The sequence below is a fragment of the Xiphophorus couchianus genome, chromosome 9 (genome assembly GCF_001444195.1).
Source record: "Xiphophorus couchianus chromosome 9, X_couchianus-1.0, whole genome shotgun sequence".
In the NCBI taxonomy this organism is placed as follows: Eukaryota; Metazoa; Chordata; class Actinopteri; order Cyprinodontiformes; family Poeciliidae; genus Xiphophorus; species Xiphophorus couchianus.
In genome coordinates, this window is record NC_040236.1 from 3,019,840 (window position 1) to 3,038,455 (window position 18,616).

At 39.7% G+C, this 18,616-nt stretch overlaps 1 protein-coding gene across 1 annotated transcript; it reads left to right on the forward strand.

Moving 5' to 3' along the window:
- Positions 1-261: 261 nt before the first annotated feature.
- Positions 262-17,289, forward strand: rab3gap1 (RAB3 GTPase activating protein subunit 1). Its single transcript, XM_028028364.1, has 24 exons — positions 262-347; positions 420-475; positions 1,649-1,727; positions 1,815-1,941; positions 2,501-2,579; positions 3,724-3,843; positions 4,592-4,757; positions 5,608-5,707; positions 5,896-5,977; positions 7,220-7,288; positions 7,540-7,613; positions 7,765-7,857; positions 8,652-8,824; positions 9,176-9,277; positions 9,660-9,832; positions 10,400-10,454; positions 11,623-11,949; positions 12,025-12,162; positions 12,983-13,210; positions 13,487-13,583; positions 13,841-13,944; positions 15,258-15,376; positions 15,492-15,594; positions 16,439-17,289. The coding sequence occupies exons 1-24, from the start codon at positions 330-332 to the stop codon at positions 16,658-16,660; spliced, it is 2,904 nt and encodes a 967-aa protein (XP_027884165.1). The 5' UTR covers positions 262-329; the 3' UTR covers positions 16,661-17,289.
- The last annotated feature ends 1,327 nt before the right edge of the window (positions 17,290-18,616 follow it).

The window sequence follows — 18,616 nt, forward strand, 5'->3', positions numbered from 1 at the left end:
ACTAAATAGAAATATTGAATATTGAGTATAAAAATATATTTCAATCCCAAATATTGGGATTAAAAAACAAATCAGAGTGAAAATTTTGTTGTTTTAATTATTCTTTTCTTTTACAACCGAATTTTGTTTCACTTTCAAAACAACGTTTTCAGTACATTTATTTCAGGCTCCATGTGAATATTTTCACCTATAATTATATTTTTAAATGCCGACATTTTTTCGTTTTGCCCTCATCTGCTTCCACAAGGGGGCAGCATTACACTGACGCAAGGTTTAGTTGCCAAAGACTGACGAGAAGAAAAAACGGAATAACAAAACTGTATTTCAACATGGCTGCTGACAACGATGTAAGTTTATTTGCTTAGGTTTTTGGAGTTAAAACAGAACATATGTTGAACATGTCTTCCTTCTGTCTGCAGCCCGAGTCGGAGGTTTTTGAGATAACAGACTTTACCACCGCGTCTGAATGGGAGCGGTAAGCAAAACCTTAGCTCCTGTTTCAGAGCCTAATGGAGGACCTACAGTTTGGATATTTAGTTATTGGTTGGCCTTTTTTGTCTCTGTGTTGTCATCATTAGGCTCGTACACATTCAAGCGATAATGTTTGAACACTTATATCTACAAATATCTACCATAAAATTACAAAATGCTTGTCCTGGTTGAAGCAGCTGTTCCTTAGAAAAAATGCAGAATTTTTGTTTCCTCACAGGAGGTGGAAGAAATAAAATACCTGAAATGAGACATTAATAAATGCCACAATGACTCCAAAAGTCTAGGTTTGTGAAGGTAAAGTGTATGTCACAAAATAACATTGATATTTTAACTTTTATTCAAATTTCAATGACCTCTCAGCTGCTGTTTCCTGGCATTTGACAGGTCAGCTTAGCAGAACGTAGTCTTGTTAGGTACCTTTTTCTTTTATGTCCCCCCCTACATTTTCAATTGGATTGATGTCAGGACTCGTTGCTGGCATTGATCTGATCTTCCTGTCTTGAAGAGAAGATTTAACAATATTTGCTCAGTGGAAAGATGTATTATCAGCTTGAAAAAACATCATCCTCACCCAGCTTAGTCAGACACATGGAAAGAGAGTTCTGTGCATTTCTGTCTGCTGCTCTACCTGACATGCAGCCTGGAAAGTACCTGTTTATTTCAGGTAGTCATCTTTACATATTTCTTTAGGATGGTTCCAGCCAATCCAAATTCAGGTCTTATCCCCGGATCTTATTTTTCTCTCCAGTCCATGGCTGCTTCCACTGGAACCGTTTTCTTCTGTTTGGATAGAAATGATGTTTCTATTTTTCTTTTACTTTTTATTTTTTGGTTAATTTAAAAGCTTACGCCTTGGACATTTTGTTTATACTTCCTTATACCGACCTTCCTGGTTTCCTTACAATTGCTTCAAATTGAACCACCACTTAACCTACCAGCTAGAGAATATTTTGTTGAGCTGCTTCAAACTGCTTCTGTATTTGTTGTATTTATTGCTCTTAAAGCCAGTTGTATTTCGTGAACTAAATTAGAATTATTCAATGTCATAGTAAGCTTTTGGACTTTCTGTGTCAGAGAATTGAGGATGGACACATGGCATAGCTAGACGGTGTGACTCATTCCTGCCTTGAAGCAAAACTCAGTTTTTTCTTTCAAGGTTTGTGTCCAGAGTTGAGGAAGTGCTGAACGAGTGGAAGCTGACTGAAAACTACGTGGAAAAAACATCTCCAGAAAAGGTGAGCTGCTTCAATTCATTTGTATGAGGTTGTGAATGACAATTAATCATGGATTATGAATAACTATTTGATGCCATGTGATCACAGGGTGCATACATCAATGGCAGCTGGGGAGAGCAGTCGCTGGATATTCACTTTGCTGACTTTAAGTTCTACATCACCCATCACTTTCTGAAAGAAGATTGTAAAACGGAGAATGGGAAGAGTGAAGAGGGTACAGCCATTTTCCAATATGGCTGAAAACTCAATGCATTTTCACTATAAACCTGCTTATGACCTTGTTTGTGTTTCTAACTTCAACTGATCTAATACTATCTCTGTCAAAATAAACAAAAAGCTAGGTGTCACTTCTATGGAGAGCCACAGGTTGAAATTGATCTAACACAAAAATCTAAGTGTTTTTGTGAAACACGAAACCAAAACCACCAAAATCCCTCCCAAAAACCAAAAACTTATACATTATTAAGTCATTTTGATATTCCAGCTAATTCAGCAAAAAAGATTCTAGAACTATTTAAACAAATTTGAACCCAGTGATGGATATTTTATTTTCTTCTAGTAACAATTTCTACCATCTAATTTCAACTGAATTGTTTTCTTCACTTGTCTCAGGTCAGTTTTTTCATCTTAGGATGTGTCTTACACTTCAAGCAAAGTAATTCAAAGTTAATCAAATGAGAAAATTTCTTTTGGGGACCAATTCAGAAGATTAGTAATTATGTTCCTTTGTGTGTTAGTGAGTTTTGTCTCATATTCTCCTCTCCTCTGTCCAGATACGTTACCTTTGGCGATGCAAGATCTTCTGTGTATGCACAACGACTTCCCTCCTCGAGCCCACTGCCTGGTCAGATGGTGCGTCTACTGTATTCCGTTCTGCATGTTATTCAAAGAAATGAATGATCATTTAATCCATATAGAAATAAGACAATATTCCTCACGCATTCCAGTAGCTCCTCCAGTAGAAGCACAGCATACTAGGTTATCTTTAATTTAGCAAGAAACAGTGTTAACCAGACTGTTCAAAGTTTCTAAACTGAAAAATGATTGGCTGGGTGGAATATGGTTAATGACAGAACATCAGTCCCATTGGGGCAATTTTTATTCATGAAACTGCAGAAGTGTCACTGTTTATGCTGAAAATAGGGAGCATGCATCCTCCTCCCCCTGATCCCATGTTTGATTCGGTTACCTGTGTCTGCAGTTTGGCTGAATCTGTCCCACTGTGTCAACAATGACTTTCTTGGTGTATAATCTCAGTGGGAACTTGCAGGTCTGTGCAGGATTAAAGCAGGTGTGCCAAGTTTGACTGCAGTCACTCACATGCAGCAGTGGGCACTTTGCATGTCATTCAAGCTTATTATAGTTTGTGTTGCTCAAGGGAACAGTGGAACCCATCCACTAAGGTGGTGGAAGAGCTAGTGGTGTCTCACTATCTGCTGATTTTCACATAGGATTAGGGAAACAATAATTCTGATAAATAATTACGGTTTGAGGGAATTTCTGGATTTCAGCATGGACGACCTCTGCTCCTAACTGCTGCATTTTATCTACAACCATTTCCACTGAATACTTTACAGGATTTTATTTGAAACCAGGAATTTTTCTAAGCTAAGCTCACCATCAATAACGGTTATGAAAGGTTCTGTATATTGTTGGAAGGGGCTGAAGTAACTATTCTAGATGGAAAACCTCCTCAGTGTTAGAACAGACCTGAAGATTTTGAATTTAACCTTACTGTTTGGTTACTTTTCACTTTTGTTATGCATTAGTTATTGTGCAAGTTAAAGTAAAACATGTTTTTAAACCTTAAGGGGTTTTTTTTACTCATCCTAAAAAGGTCTTAAAACAATTCAATTTGCATCTAGAAACCATGTTGGACACTTTTTCCAGACGTTTCATTGAAAATGGATACGTATTTAAATCTGACCAGCTGTTCATTCTTTAAATCATTTCTACAGTATTCCTGTGAACATTCTGTTCCTTGTTATGTTGGCAGGTACGGCCTGCGGGAGTTTGTGGTCATCAGCCCTGGGGCCAACTGTGAAGCCATCATCAGCGAGTCCAAATGCAACCTGCTGCTCAGCTCCGTCTCCATGTCTCTGTCCAACAGCGGCTGGTGAGTCCCTCTGTCAGCTCATGCTGGACATATTTGAATTTGTCTTCTCATTCTTACCTCCAGTCAAGTTCAAATCAACATACTTACCAGTTGAATGTCAAAATGGGTTTTTTTTTCTCCTGCTTTTGGATTAGCAGGTAGAGATTCAGTTAGGCTTCATTAGCCCCCAATGAGTAGTTGCTTTACACTGCCAGTCACAGTAGTAATAATGAGATATGGTAGATGGTCCATCCTGATAGTCTCAGGTTTTATTTATCAGGACATAATGAAATGAATGTGATCTGTACCAAGTTCTAAAGTGATTTAAACTGTAGAAAAGCTGATTCTTAATGAGGCACTAAACAAAGAGGGAGCCAAAACCAAACATTATACCACTGATGCTTCCACAAGATTAAAAATAGGAAGGTTTAATAGTCCAATTCTGTTTATAAGACACTTGATCAAGTGATGATTGGCAGAAGCCTCTATAACAGCAGCGGTGTAGACATGTTGCTGCTCCAAAGCTTGCAGGTCTGTGGTAAAACAATGGACAGAAGAAATTGTTTTTGTCCATCAATCTGGGGAAGAGTTCTAAAATAAAAGAGATGTGTCAGCATGTGAAGATTATTCAGAAGTAGCTACTGTAAACATCAACTACTTCTGCACAGTGCAGTGAAGCATGATCTGTATGACATGAATATTGAGCTGGTTCTTGAGCAGTGCGAAGCAATGTGTCTTGAAACCATTCTGTTTCATCATGTGTGTCCAGTCAGGTCCCCATGTTTGTGCAGATCCAGCAGAAGTGGAGGCGGATATATGCTGGGGAGTGCCAAGGCCCAGGCGTGCGCACCGACTTCGAGATTGTCCATCTGCGCAAGGTGCCGAGTCAGTACAACCACCTGTCAGGCCTCCTGGACATCTTTAAGTCTAAAATAGTGAGTACCGAGGAGGAAAATACATCGCAGAAAAACTAGCTGAAAACAATATATACACACTGGCACCATCATTCCACATTACTGACAGTTTTGTCATTGCAAAGTTTTCTTTTCTTTTTACTTCAACAGCTTCAATCAGCTTCCGTCAGCAATGCTTAGTAGTGCTGCTGTCTACATTAGTGGTCCTGCTTTTCCTTTGTTCTGCATTAAGCTGGACTTTAATTGGAAAGCAGTGTGTCAGTGAAAGAGAGCGATCTAATTGTCCAACATGAATGTTTTTAGGAACTTATAATATGGTGGTAGAGTTTTCATACCTGACAGTCAGGTAGAGTCGGTTCGATTGGAGACCAAAACTGCAACATTTGTTCCATTTTCAGCTGAGTTCTGTTGTTTCTCCAAGCTCCTCTGCTTTTGAGGATGAGCTCCAGTGTTCTGTGTAATTTAACTCCAATCAGTCTGTTCCAGGCAGACATCAGCTCAAAACAGAAAAAAGAAAAGAAAGCCATGTGCAAAATAGAAAGGTTTCCACCCAAGATGGAAATGATCGCAGATCATATGAACATAAACTACAGGAACATCAGCCTGTGGTATCATGGTGTCATCACAATTGTCAAACTTAATAATGATAGTTACTCAGCTAAGTCAGTAATGTGTCATTCACATTAATGTCTTTTGACTCCTCCACATCAAAGGCTAACGGTTCGATGTTTTTATGCATTTCACTAGAAATCTCCCTCCCCCCACTCTAAGGCCGGTGTTACAGTGAACTTTCACCAGATTGGTGTACAGACAGAAAGCCATTCCAGTTTAAATTCAGGTTTTCAGTTTTTCTCTTCCTTTCTTGGTTCAGGGCTGCAACCTGCTCCCTCTGCCTCCAGTTGACATCGCTATTCGCTACACCTACATTCTGCAGGACTGGCAGCAGTCTTCATGGCCGCAGCAGCCACCAGGTATTCACACCAATAGCTCACTGTGTCTGTGTCCCATTAAATCTGGATTGTATAACTCTATATCTTTGCTCATTGGATGTATTATATATAAAACACAGAGGGTTCAGAGTGTGTCCCAGATGATGAGCCATTGTCCAGTAAAGGTGTTTTTGCTCTGTTTTTGACTGGCTGGGTTCTGTTCCTGTCAGACTTTGATACGCTGCTCGGAGGTGAAGTAGGAGGAGTGGAGTTTGGAAATCTTCCCTTTGGAGCCTGTGAGGAGCCAATCAGGTAATAGCATTTTTTTGGTGAGAGTATTAAATAATATTTAGGACAAAATGATGACTAATATTTACAGAATATTCTTAGTACAGTACCAGATGTATTGTTCTGATTACAGTGAGCCGTGATTTCAAGAAATTAATTATACAAAATTTTAACGTATTAAAATTTGTTTTAATGCATTTAATTGTATTCTTATTTTTCTATATGAACGTATGGAACCTTTGTATTTTGTTTCTGGTGCACTCATAAATCTGACGCACAGGCAGCAGCAGTGGAAGACAAAGCCGCTTCTCTCATCCCACTGGGGTTCATTTCTGCTTCTAAAGCGAACTGATTGGACGCATTTGCAAAACACTATTGTTGTGTTCAAGTTGTGCTAAAAGGAGTTAGCCTATCAGTGAAGCTATTCAAGCCTAAAATATCATCTCAATGCTAAACATGTAGCAGCAGAACAGACGTCCCCAATGCTAATGTCAGCATTCACATTTCTAAAGAAGTTCTATGAATAATCAGGAGTTCCTGAAACTCTGGAAACATGAATAGATAGAACAACATTTTGCTCCAGTCTGATGGTTGAACAACATGAATAACAGATTTAAAAGAAATAGATATGGTTTTTGAGTTCGTATGTCAATTTATTCAATAATTTAGCAATAAAAATGTTTAGTTTTTTTATTGAAATGCTGCTGGTTTTTGAAGCCTCGTCTTTGGGAAGAGCACTCCAGAAGCTTGTTGTTGCCTGCTTTTCCCACTCCAGAAACAGTTTGGATGTATGTTTTGGAATAATTAAATGACATGTGTCAATGACTAACAAGAAATAATCTTGTCAAATGAAAAAACATCTTAGAACCTTCAGAAGTACTTTTTAAAAGATTCTGTTCCAAGATGGATGCCTCCAGTTTGTGTGGATTTAAGAGAATCTCCCAGAAATGCAAGCATTTATTTTCTTATTTTTTTTAAGTCGCTGAAATTGTGACATTTTATTTAAAAAATTATTCAAATAAATCATTAATGGCCCAAATATGGCATCCAGGCCCATAGTATGTGTTTCTTTATGCTTAGCTGTTGTGAGTAAGTCATTCTTTACTACATGACCATTCTATGCCATCTAGGTCTCTCTTTGCACATACATGAGATTCTATCTGGATTTTTGGCATGATGCTGTGCTTGTTCTGTGTTCATTTCTAAAAAGAAAAGAAAAGCCAACTTATATGACTCCTTTTGTTTCTTCCCCGTTTTGTTTTGAAGTGAACTTCATCTTGCAACCACCTGGCCTCACCTCACAGAGGGCATCGTTGTAGATAACGACGTGTACAGGTGAGTGTTTTAAGTCCTAACAGTTCCCCCAACCCGTGTGGCACAACAACTGTCTGTCACTTGCAGAACTGATTATCTCAAAATATTATCATAATTTAGTATATCAGTAAAGTTGGTGTTCATTACGTTCTATTCAAATATCCAGGATGTTCTAAAAGCTGCATAAACGTTTGAGTAGCAGTAGATTGTTGGGAGGGATTTAACTGATAGCATGTGAAATGTGTTCAACCTCATCTCCTGCTATCCAACAGTGACCTTGACCCGCTCCAAGCTCCTCATTGGTCTGTTCGAGTTCGGACTGCTGACAACCTTCAGTGCTTACTGGGTAGGTGGCTGACTTGTTTTCACTCACACCTCTGCTATTTCAGGGGTTTTTCAACTTTGTTGTAGGAACAGGCCCTATATGGCTCAGCAGAATACGTTTGAACTACAAAACTGTCATCTAACTGTTCTGTGTGACTTTCATTTCCTTGTAGGAGACTTTATCACAGAGTTCTTTAAGCTCTGCTGTCGGAAAGAGTCTGCAGAGGAGATCCTGGGTAGAGGCAACGCTGAAGAAGGCGGCCAGGGTCAGTTTGCTTCTTCTACTCTTTTGTAAAAACCAGTCACTAATTCTATGCTTCACGTTATCCAGAAGGTCTGGACTCACCGCTACTGAGAAACGATTACTTCCTGTTGGCGTTTTAAATTTTACCCAATCATTAACGTCTGTAACTAGGTCAGGGGAAATGCAAAACAACTTCATAAGACTACAACTTTTTAGAGATTTTACAAACCAAATACATGAACTAAAGTTCACAAACTGTACTTTAAGGACTCTACATTTATAGTGTGATAATCCAGTCTTTACTGCAGAGCTACAGAGCTTCCAACTGAGCTGCTTTAAATTAGTCGAGCCTTTTGTGGTTTCAGGATTCATTTAACCTAAAGCATCACAAAGCACCCTTCTTCTGTGTCTGCCCCCCTCAGTTCCTTCAGACTAGCCAGCAGCCATTAGCAAACACCTGGTGGAACTGTGCATCAGCTGAGCTCATTATAGAAGCTACTAAAAACGTTATTAAAGGGTTAATAGAGGAGCCTTGTTGTGATAACTTCCTGAAGGCGGAGCTTCAGAAACAGCAGGAGTTTTTAAAGAGACAGAGACCCAATTTTAAGGCATTAAATTACAAAGGCAAATTTATTTTAAGTTATATTTGTATGTATCACATATGACTTAAAATAAATTTTACTTTGTACAGCATTTTTATGACAACTGAAGTGAATGTGGTTGATAGTGCTATAAAATGGCACAAATTGTCAAGGACACACATAATCCTGCCTCTTTAACACATGTGTAAGTGTAAGCTGTAATCTTTCCCTGCAGAAAACAGCGACATCAGCTCCGCCCTGTCTAAGCTGACTGAGCCAACAGCGCAGGTCCCGCTAAGCAAACTGTCCGTGTCCAGCATGGTCCACAACGCCCGGAGACGCATCCGCCGCCACCGGCACGTCGATGAGTCACCGCTTCACATTGACATGCTCAACTCAATCCTTCTGGTGCGCTTTACTCGTACAAGCTCGTTTTGTGACACATGAAACATGAATCAGTGTGAGGACAGAGACAAATCTACAGGACGTTGTCCACAACCCATGGACAAATCAGACTGATAGCCTTCAGAAGTCTAGACTGCCACAGGGTTTTATTCAGCACAGCTTTGACATGAATTTCACTGGAAGATTAGAATGTGGGGAATCCCCACACAGTTGATCCTTTATACAGCCTGGCCTTCATTATATACATGTTGCAGCATTTTATATTCAAAGGTCACCATTTTCCTGCCTGATAAAATGTTTATTTTCACTCTAACATTCATGTTTCTGTCTGGACTATGTTGTTTTACCTCTCAGTACCTCTTCCCTGATGCTGCGGTGGAAAAGTCGTCAGACAAAGAGAAAACTACACAAGCAAACTCCTGCAGGACTTCTGAGCAGGAGAAGAGCCCAGATGATGTATGTTTGGCCATCAACACGTTCTGAACCAGCATTGCCTTGTCCTTAGCAGTGGAGTTTGATCAGAAAGAACGAGGCTCCACATAAATACAGTTATGGGAAAAATGAGTTTTTCTAATAGATTTAACATGTGGATGTTAAGTCATCAGTTCTGCTGTTCTAAACAGAAGATACTGCCCCAAAATCATCAGTTCCATTCATTTCACTTTATTTCTATAGCGCTAATTCACAGCAAATATTGTCTCAGGCCACTTTATAAAAATAGTCACTTCAAACACTCCAGTTAAGTTTAGTTTATTAGAAGTCACTGTAAATGCTTCATTTGAGAGGAAGCTGTCCCTTTAAATAAGCAGGTCATTTTCTGTTTCCTGCCTCTCCTCAGAACCTGTTCCTCCAGCTGAAGTCGGCGCCCTGTGACAGTCTGACCTACCGCCTGGCGTTGTGTCTCTGCATGGTCAACTACAGCTACGGTGGCCTGGCGGCTGTCGCACACCTCTGGCAGGAGTTTGTCCTGGAGCTGCGCTACCGCTGGGAAAACAACTACCTCATCTACGGGTGGCTGAACACACACTTCATCTGCACAGCTCCATACCAATCACCGGAGATTTTAGTTGATTTGCATCAACATGTCAGCATGACAGCTACACATTTCTAGCATTATGTTCAATTAGCACTCTTCAACTGTGTGTGAAAACATGTCAATTATAAAATAAGTAAATCTGCAAAGCAGAAATATTCATACCTCTTGGGTTTTTTTATTACAATCTGAGGTGAACAGTTTGTAAAAAAATTATTATTATTTTTTTTTTAGAAATATACAATCTGAAAAGTGTGGTGTGCTTTTCTATTCTCCCCTCTTTATACTCTTATACCCATCAATAAATGCTTTGATGGGTATAAGCTGTTTCTTCTTGAAACAGTGATTTATTCTTTATTATGTTTGGTCACTGAAAGTTGAGCAGTTGGGTCAATTATGCTCTTAAATTAATGTTATTTTTCGACAGTTATGATTGTAAACATGCCAATGAGGTTAATGATTTTCATAACCCAGAGTAGCTGAAGTAACTCAGGTTATACCTATGGAAATCTAAATTTGTGCTTTAACCGTTGTTTTATTTGCAGGTTAACAGGCGGACCTCCAGATCTCCGCTGTTGTCTTCTGCATCAAAAGTTTCAGGTCATTTTTAAAACCAATCTGATGAAGATTATTCCTAGACACTTTTGATATGAAGAAATCGGTTTCATTAAATATAATTATTTTTTTAAAATGACATTTCCCTTTTCTGAAAAAGTAATTGGAAACATTTCCATTAAAAAAAATAAAATCATTAGTATTTTAATTGTCAGAGACTTGGTCCAACATTTTTCTCCCATCGTTTTTTCACCCACAACACAAACACATTACAGTGTTAGGGGAAAAATGTTTGAATTCCAACCTGTGTGTGTCAAAAATTGACAGTGACTCTTATTTTATTCATATTTAATCAGATAAGAGTGAATGTGTCAAAACGTTATTGGTTTGTTTGATTTTTCCCACACTGTATATGCACATTGATAGATTTTAACTTTGGGTGCACCGATAAATTGGCCCTCATTTCCTTCATTTTGGGAGATTGGTGATGGTCCGATATGTACATGTGAAGCTGATCTTATATTCTGCTGTGAGAGAGTCTGACTGACAGACCCACCGGGTCAAATCTGCATGTTTGTACTTAACAATAGTCACTCGCTCAGTGATATATTGCTATATTTATCAACATTTAGAACAAAAACATCAATATTGGCCAAAAATCTGAGTCAGCAGGTCAGGCTTTTCAAAGATCGGTGGTCAGCAATCGACCAGAAAGCTGAACCCCTACTTTTCAGCACACTAATATCTGCACTGATCAGAAAATAATACAATAAGATCATTTTCATGGGTTTAAAAACAAGGGAATAAAAAAACACATTAAATTGCAGTAATAGCTTAGTAAAAAATGAATTTTTAATTGGAATCAATGGCAGACAATGCAGAAGCAATAGAATTGATGCATTTAGTCTGAAAGGAACATTAAATACATAAAAAAATAATAATAATGACAAATTTTAATTCCCATTCAGAATACACAACATTTTCAAATGCTATAACTTTGGCAATGTTCATGCAAATAGCATAATTGTACAATTTAAAAACAAACACTATCCAGGAACCCAGAAGGGAAGTCACTCTTAGTGATGGTAGATGATGATGTAACTCTCACTGTCCAGGTTTTGTTAGTCATTATGGTTCTAGCTGTGGCCAGGATCTCCTGTAGCTGTCTGTGTTGCAGTGAATCTGAACACACTTGCTGTTTGCCTGTGGGTAGATGCTGAACTGCTGCATCGAGAGGAAGAGGGCGAGAGATGAAGCTCGCAAGGCGCAGGAGGGAAACAGAGAGAGAGAGCGCAAAGTATCCGGTGGAAGAGCTTCTGCGTCCACAACCAGAGAAACACCTCAGGGTAAATCCTGGGACTCCTGGAGCGACAGTGAGGACGAGTTCTTTGAGTGCCTGAGCGACCAGGGGGAGATGGAGTCTTCCCACAGCGAGACAGAAAAGGACAGCAGCAAGCTGAAGGCAGACGGCAGGCTGCACCCCTACAACAACATGACCCTGCTGCACTCTGCAGAGCTGCTCTATGTCCCCGTTACCCAGGTAACGCCCTCCCTCTGCCGGTCTTCTGCTTTCTCCTTTGGATTGCTAGCTAGAATGTGTGATGGTGGTTTTCAGGAGCCGGCCCCCATGACAGAGGACCAGCTGGAGGAGCAGTCAGAAGTCCTGGCTAAGCTCGGCACGTCGGCTGAGGGGACTCACCTCCGCGCTCGCATGCAGAGTGCATGTCTGCTCTCTGACATGGAATCCTTTAAGGTGAGGAGAGCACACACACACACACACACACACAGTTTCTTTGGACTGCTGTGTTTTGGTTTATGCCAAGCATGTCCTCTGTTCTGGACAGATGATTACATTTACATTTCTAATTTTTGTTTGGTAGTAATGTGACCAGTATTGAGGGTTTTCCCCCAGAAAACCTACTAATGCTGGTGGTAGGGGGCGCTAGAGCAGTCCACCAGCAGCCCACTGTGTTTATGACTTAAAAAAACATTTTTTAGGTTTAAAGCTGGACTCATTTGTTTAATGGTGTTTTAATACACCAGTGACAGTAAAGACAGATTAAGCTACTGGGTGTTGGGGGGTGCACACCTGACAAGCTGTTATGTCCAAATGATGATGCCTTAACGTGCACCTTCACATTTTTGTAACTTTAAAAAAAAAAAGTAACACAAAAACCTGGTGATACCACTGGGATTATCAGGTTTTCTGGGGAAATATGTATGTAAAAAAACATCTATTTTTTATAAAGTTAAATACTGCACCTGCCGTGTGAACATAGCCTAAGACTCTTCTGTCTCGATTCCAGAAGTTTGCTTTGGTGACCTTCAGTCTGACCTTTGTGTTTGTCTTAGACAGTAAAGGTTTCTCCTCTCAGGAATGTTCAGCTTGTTCAGTTGCTCTCTGATTGGACAGACATGAGCCGTCATATCAGCAGCAGCAGGACACAGTGTCTTAAATTTGTATTTATTTATTTGCCCACTGTTCTTTTAGGGTTTGAAAGAAGAATCTGAAAATTAGCAGAAGCAATCCTTTTTTTTTTGTTATTCTGATGACCTTCTCTTTTTCTTTCCAGGCAGCCAACCCTGGCTGCGTTTTGGAGGACTTTGTCCGCTGGTACTCTCCGAGGGATTATGTAGAAGAAGAAGTGGTCGACGGGAACGGATCCACTGTCATCAGAGGAGAACTTAGTGCAAGAATGAAAATCCCCGGCAACATGTGGGTGGAGGCGTGGGACACGGCCAGGGTGACCCCAGCACGGCGCCAGAAGAGGCTGTTTGATGACACCAAGGAGGCAGAAAAGGTCCCAATCAGCGGGAAACAGAACGCATGATTCATAAGTGATCACACTTGATTGAGCTGCAAAATATTAGGAAAATATTTAAGCTGCTAAAAACTGGGATGATGGTTCCATTACCATGTCAAGCTGTTTCAGTCTAGTAAAAAATCACCTCAGTTCAATCATCAAATAATTCTTTTAGTGGTTTAAGATTTTAGGAAGACCACAAAAATCCACATTTCAGTATCAGATGTAAAAACAAAATTCATCACAGGAATATGTCTTTCTTCTTTATTTTAGGTGTTGCACTATTTGGCGATGCTGAAGCCCGGAGACCTGGCCCGTCACCTGCTGCCCTGCCTGCTTCATGCTGCTATTATGAAACTGAAGCAGGAAGGTGAGTCCTGTTTGATGGCTTCATGTCTGTTTTCTAAGCATCTACATTTACCAGTCTCTTTCACAAAAGAGTTTCATCATAAACACGCAAAAAGAACTTATAAAAAAAAAGGGTATAAATCAAAGTAGAGACGATGATATTCAGGAGGTGAGGTCAGCAACGACTTCAGTGTGCTGCACAAGTTGAAGTGTTTTATTAAAGTCAGGCCCTTTAATAATCCTTATTCTAACTGTGTTTTCTGTATGTTTCTCCAACAGAGTCGGTAGAAAACATTCCGTCAGTTGAGAAAAGCATTCAGCAAGCTGCCAGTCAAGCCAACAAACTGCTGCACTCGACTAACTACGACTACAAGAAGCTAGAGGTCAGTACTTCCTGTTCTGGACTTCATTAAAAGAGCAAATAAAAAGGAAAGCAAGTTTTATCGTCATTTTTATCCAGGTACAGATTAAAAAAATTAATATTGCACAAAAAAAAAAGTTGGACATTTTTGAAACTAATGAACAATATTGATTTGTAACACATAGAGTGAAATATTTCAAGCATTTTTTATTGTAATGTTGATAATTATGGCTTACAGATAATGAAAATCCCAGATTCAGCGTCTCAGAAAATTTTAATATTGAATGAGATTAATAAAGGATATTTTCATCAGAATATTGATGGTTTATAGCTGCAGAGTTGAAGTCTGAACTTCAGGTTGTTTAAGAGCAAAATAAGAACCTACCTTGCTGCGTCGCTGATAGGTTTATTTTAATTCCTATCTAGCAAGGATTCAGACCAAGGCAATTGTCTTTTCTGCAGAAAATGAGGGAAGATCCGAGACGCGACAAATCGCTGTAAAACACTGTCTGGGATCAACTCTGCCAGATCTTTCTCTGCATTTGGCTTTATTAGAAAATACAAGGAAGGAGGTTGGGCCTTCTCACATAGTCACACAAAGAATTTGACCAATGACCTTTTTCTACAGGGTGCTCTCAAACCTTCTGTGGGCATGCCCTTAAAAGGGCATGGCTGACCACAACTAATCAGTTACAGATGGAAGCTGATACCACAGGAATGTGCAAACTTCTCTAGCCTCCAGGCAAACATCCTACAAATGGTTAATAGTATTTCACAGAAGAAAAGAAGTCAACTAAACTACACACAAAATAATAATATGAAAACATAACCTTTCAAATAAACTCACAAGTAAATGAACTTAGATAATTATTCTAACAGTCGCTACAAGCACACATCCTGCTTATCAAAATAAAAGCCATTCTTCATTCATTCATTCAGAAATTTAACATTTTCTTTTAGTTTATTGACTAGAATTGCTTTAGTGGATTATATTGGATTCTGGAACACATTTGTGTTGAGCCCTGATAATGACTGTAGATGTAGAATATTATAATAATCTTAAACATAATCTGGTTTAGAATAAAAGTGTCTTGATAGTGTGTTATTTAAAAAAAAATCCACAGGGATTAATAACTACATGTTCATCTCAGTGATTCCAAACTGCAGCAAAACATCAACAGACTGGTCGGATCAACTGAGACACAAGGTGTTGCAGTGGCCCAGTCAAAGTCCAGACCTCAGAACTGCTCTAACTTGTTAATGAACTAGAGAATAATGTGTGTCCTGTTGACTTCTCTATGCTTCTGTTATGACAGCACTTTTCTCTCCACACAGGATTTTATTAACCAGTTGGTCACCATGGAGACGGTCATCGCCGAAGCTCGCTCTCTCAAGGCCAAGTTTGCTGTTAACGAGGAAGAGGATAACAGCCAAGCTGCAGACGAACTAGAGAAGTAAGTTCAGCTCAGAGTTTGAAGCTGAGCTCATTCCAAACGGTCGTCATGGATCCGGACAGGAAGCTCCTGCTGGGCGTTTAGTGTGTGTGTCCTGTGTGTGTGTGGGTTGAAGGTTTGTGATCTCGCTGCTGGAGGAGCCTGAGGTAGTGGTGCTTGGAGCTGGACAGGCTCGCATCGGCAGAATCATTCACAGACTGTTTATTAACGCTCAGCGGGTAAGTGGCTGCTAACACACAAGCACGCACGCATATACCCACGTTTGTGTGACTATCTTTGTGGGGACTTTTCATTGACTTCCATTCATTTCTATTCAGCGTAAGCCACAGAGAGGCTGGCTGCCCAGAACGGATCTGGTTCTGGTCTGAATCAGATCCAGACGTCTGGCAGAATCCTGACTGCATTGTTGACTATTAAATACAAACTAAATCCAGCATTCAAGTAGGCAGGCCACATTAATGGAACAATAACCAGGCCTGTCACTGTAACACATTTTGCTGGACGACAAATTGTCCCAGTAATTTGGCAATAAACAATTTTGTTGTTTTGAGACCATTTCCTTTTATTGTAATTTTCTTTTGGTTTCTTTTGCTACAAACACAGTAAATCAGTAACAATATATATCACAATATTAACAGATGATACGTCTGATAGAATATTCAACATGTAAAATATTAACTGAACTCTGATCCAGAACCCCACAGCATTTTGGGAAATGTAGGCAGAGGAAGGCTTTAGCGGCTCAACCTCTCATAGCCAGCGAGGCATCAACTCACTCACTCACTCTTTGGTTACCTAGCAACAACTTGCAGCAGTTTCAGTTTACTCCACTATTCTTCATAACTGCTTAAAAATAATAAAAATAACAGCATTGAATGGAAACTGAAACAGGAAATTTCATGCACCAGATTGACAGAATTTCATATGTTTAAAACAAAAAACTACAATCAATAATTATTGATATCAACTGATATTAAACACTTATATCGTGACAGTTTTTCACCAGTACAGTCTCGGTCCTCCATTGGTTCCCAGTTGCAGACAGTGTCCTCTGTTCCTCAGGCGGCTCTTTTGGCTCCAGTGGACGACGATCTGGAACCGGCTGCTGAAAGCAGGAAAATCCCGGACTTCCCTCCTCCTGCGGGCCGGGAGATCCTGCTGAGAACGTGTGTTCCCCGACCCGCTCCGTACTCCAAGGCTTTGCCTCAGCGGCTCTTCTGCGTGCTGATGAAGGATGAGTTCAGGCTGGCGGGGGCCTTCTCTGCAGACACTTCGTTCTTTTAGCCGCTGCCTGGTGGAACAACCTTCACAAAGGCTTCACATGCTGCCATTTTGTTGCTTAACTCATCCATAACTTAGAAGAGGCGTCACAGGTCCGGGTAGAGTGGTGGTCTCCTACTGGGATGTCGGAGGCTCCATTAGGAAGTCAAGAGCCGTTTGGTTCAAGAGCTTTTAAACCTAAAACTAAAGAGATTAAAGTCAAAGTGATTTATCAGTAAAAGGTTTAGTTTGCTAAACAGTGGACATCCAGAAGTGATCCGGTTACAGGTTTTCTTATCATAGTCATATCTTGACATTATTGCACATTCTGTACTCATTCCATATTCACATATATTTCTGCCAAAAACATTACAGTGATACCATCAGAGTCACCGTGGGGCAAATGAGTAACTTTATCCAATGCAATCCAAATTTGATTTTTAGGATGATGGTCCGTTTCTCCACGCTAAAATGAAACCAACATAAAATGTAGAGAGCAAACCTGACAGGGATGAAATACTTCTCTCCATCAGTATATATGTTTTATCTATGTGCAGTAATGATCTATGCCATTTCACCATGTCATTATTTTACTTCTCCTGTCTGTACTGTACATTTGTAAAACAGAAATGAAATGAAACGTCCAAAACGAATTGTTGTGAATCATTATGCCAGACAGTCTGATCAGAGGCACATTTTGCAAATCTCTTCATATTGATTTTCAGATGATTAGGACGTGATCAAATGCATATGCATGTATTCTGATTTTTAATAGCCTCAGCATGTTGCTTCATATCAAAGACTGGTTTCCCACAGTTCCACCCTGCTGGACTATCTGGACTCCACCAGGATCTACTTGGAATTTTCCAACTTCCTTAACTAAAGAAATTAGAGAGTTGGTCTGTTCATCAATCGGACCAGAACTAGACTGATCAACAGGGACTTGTTTGTTTCAATAGGTAATTAGACCCAGAGTGAGACCTCTGAGGTGTTTTAATCAGCTGATGGGGGCGGACACCAGGAGTTTTCATTAATGACATTTTAAACGCTATTCTGATTTTCTGACACTGAATTTTGGGTTTTCCTTCTCTGGAAGCCATAATTATCAAAATGACAAAAACCAAAGGCTTGAACTATTCCACTATGTGATTATTATAGGTAATATATGAGTTTCACATTCTGAGATGACTGGCAAGAAACATTGAATTCATTCAATAATTTAATTTTAAAAATACTTGACTAATCCCAAAGGGAAGTTAAATGTTGTTGTAGCTCATTAATTCAGATTCTTCAAAAAGTTGTAGATTGTGATGAATGTCGGCAGGAAATTTCTCCTGTAGAGGTCTGTATTACAGTGAATCTGAAGAAGCCTCTGACTGAAGACACTCTGTTTTCCCAAGACTGTCTCATGAAGTCCAGCCTGTTGTCCAGATGAACATTGAGGTATCTATATTCCTCAACAACCCCCACTTCTTTCTCCCATGATGGAAATAGTTTGATCAGATCATGTTCCTCTTGAAATCTACAATCATCTCCTTTTTTTTTTATTTCAACATGAGATGATTGTTCCCACACTGTGACACAAAATGCCCCACCAGCTCTCTGTACTCAGCCTCTTGTCCGTCTCTGATGGACAAGAGGCTACCAGTACAGCCTCGGTCCTCCGTTACAGTCATCAGCAGAGTCATCAGTTTTTCTGTAGGTGACAGAAGTCAAATTTGTGCTGGAAGTCTGAAGTGTAGAGAGAAGAGGAATGGTGAGAGTACAGAGCCCTGTGGTGCTCCTGTGCAATGCAATAAAGAAAAATATATTGCATATGCAATATGTCAAGGTTTTGAGATGTGGCTGCTGCTCTGGCACAAATGATCAGTTACACTGATCATTTGTGCTGTACCAGCTAGTATATTATAGTGTTTACTGCTTCTATGTTAGTCAGCCTGAGCAGCTGATTATGTGAATGAACTCATGTTCTGTGTTATT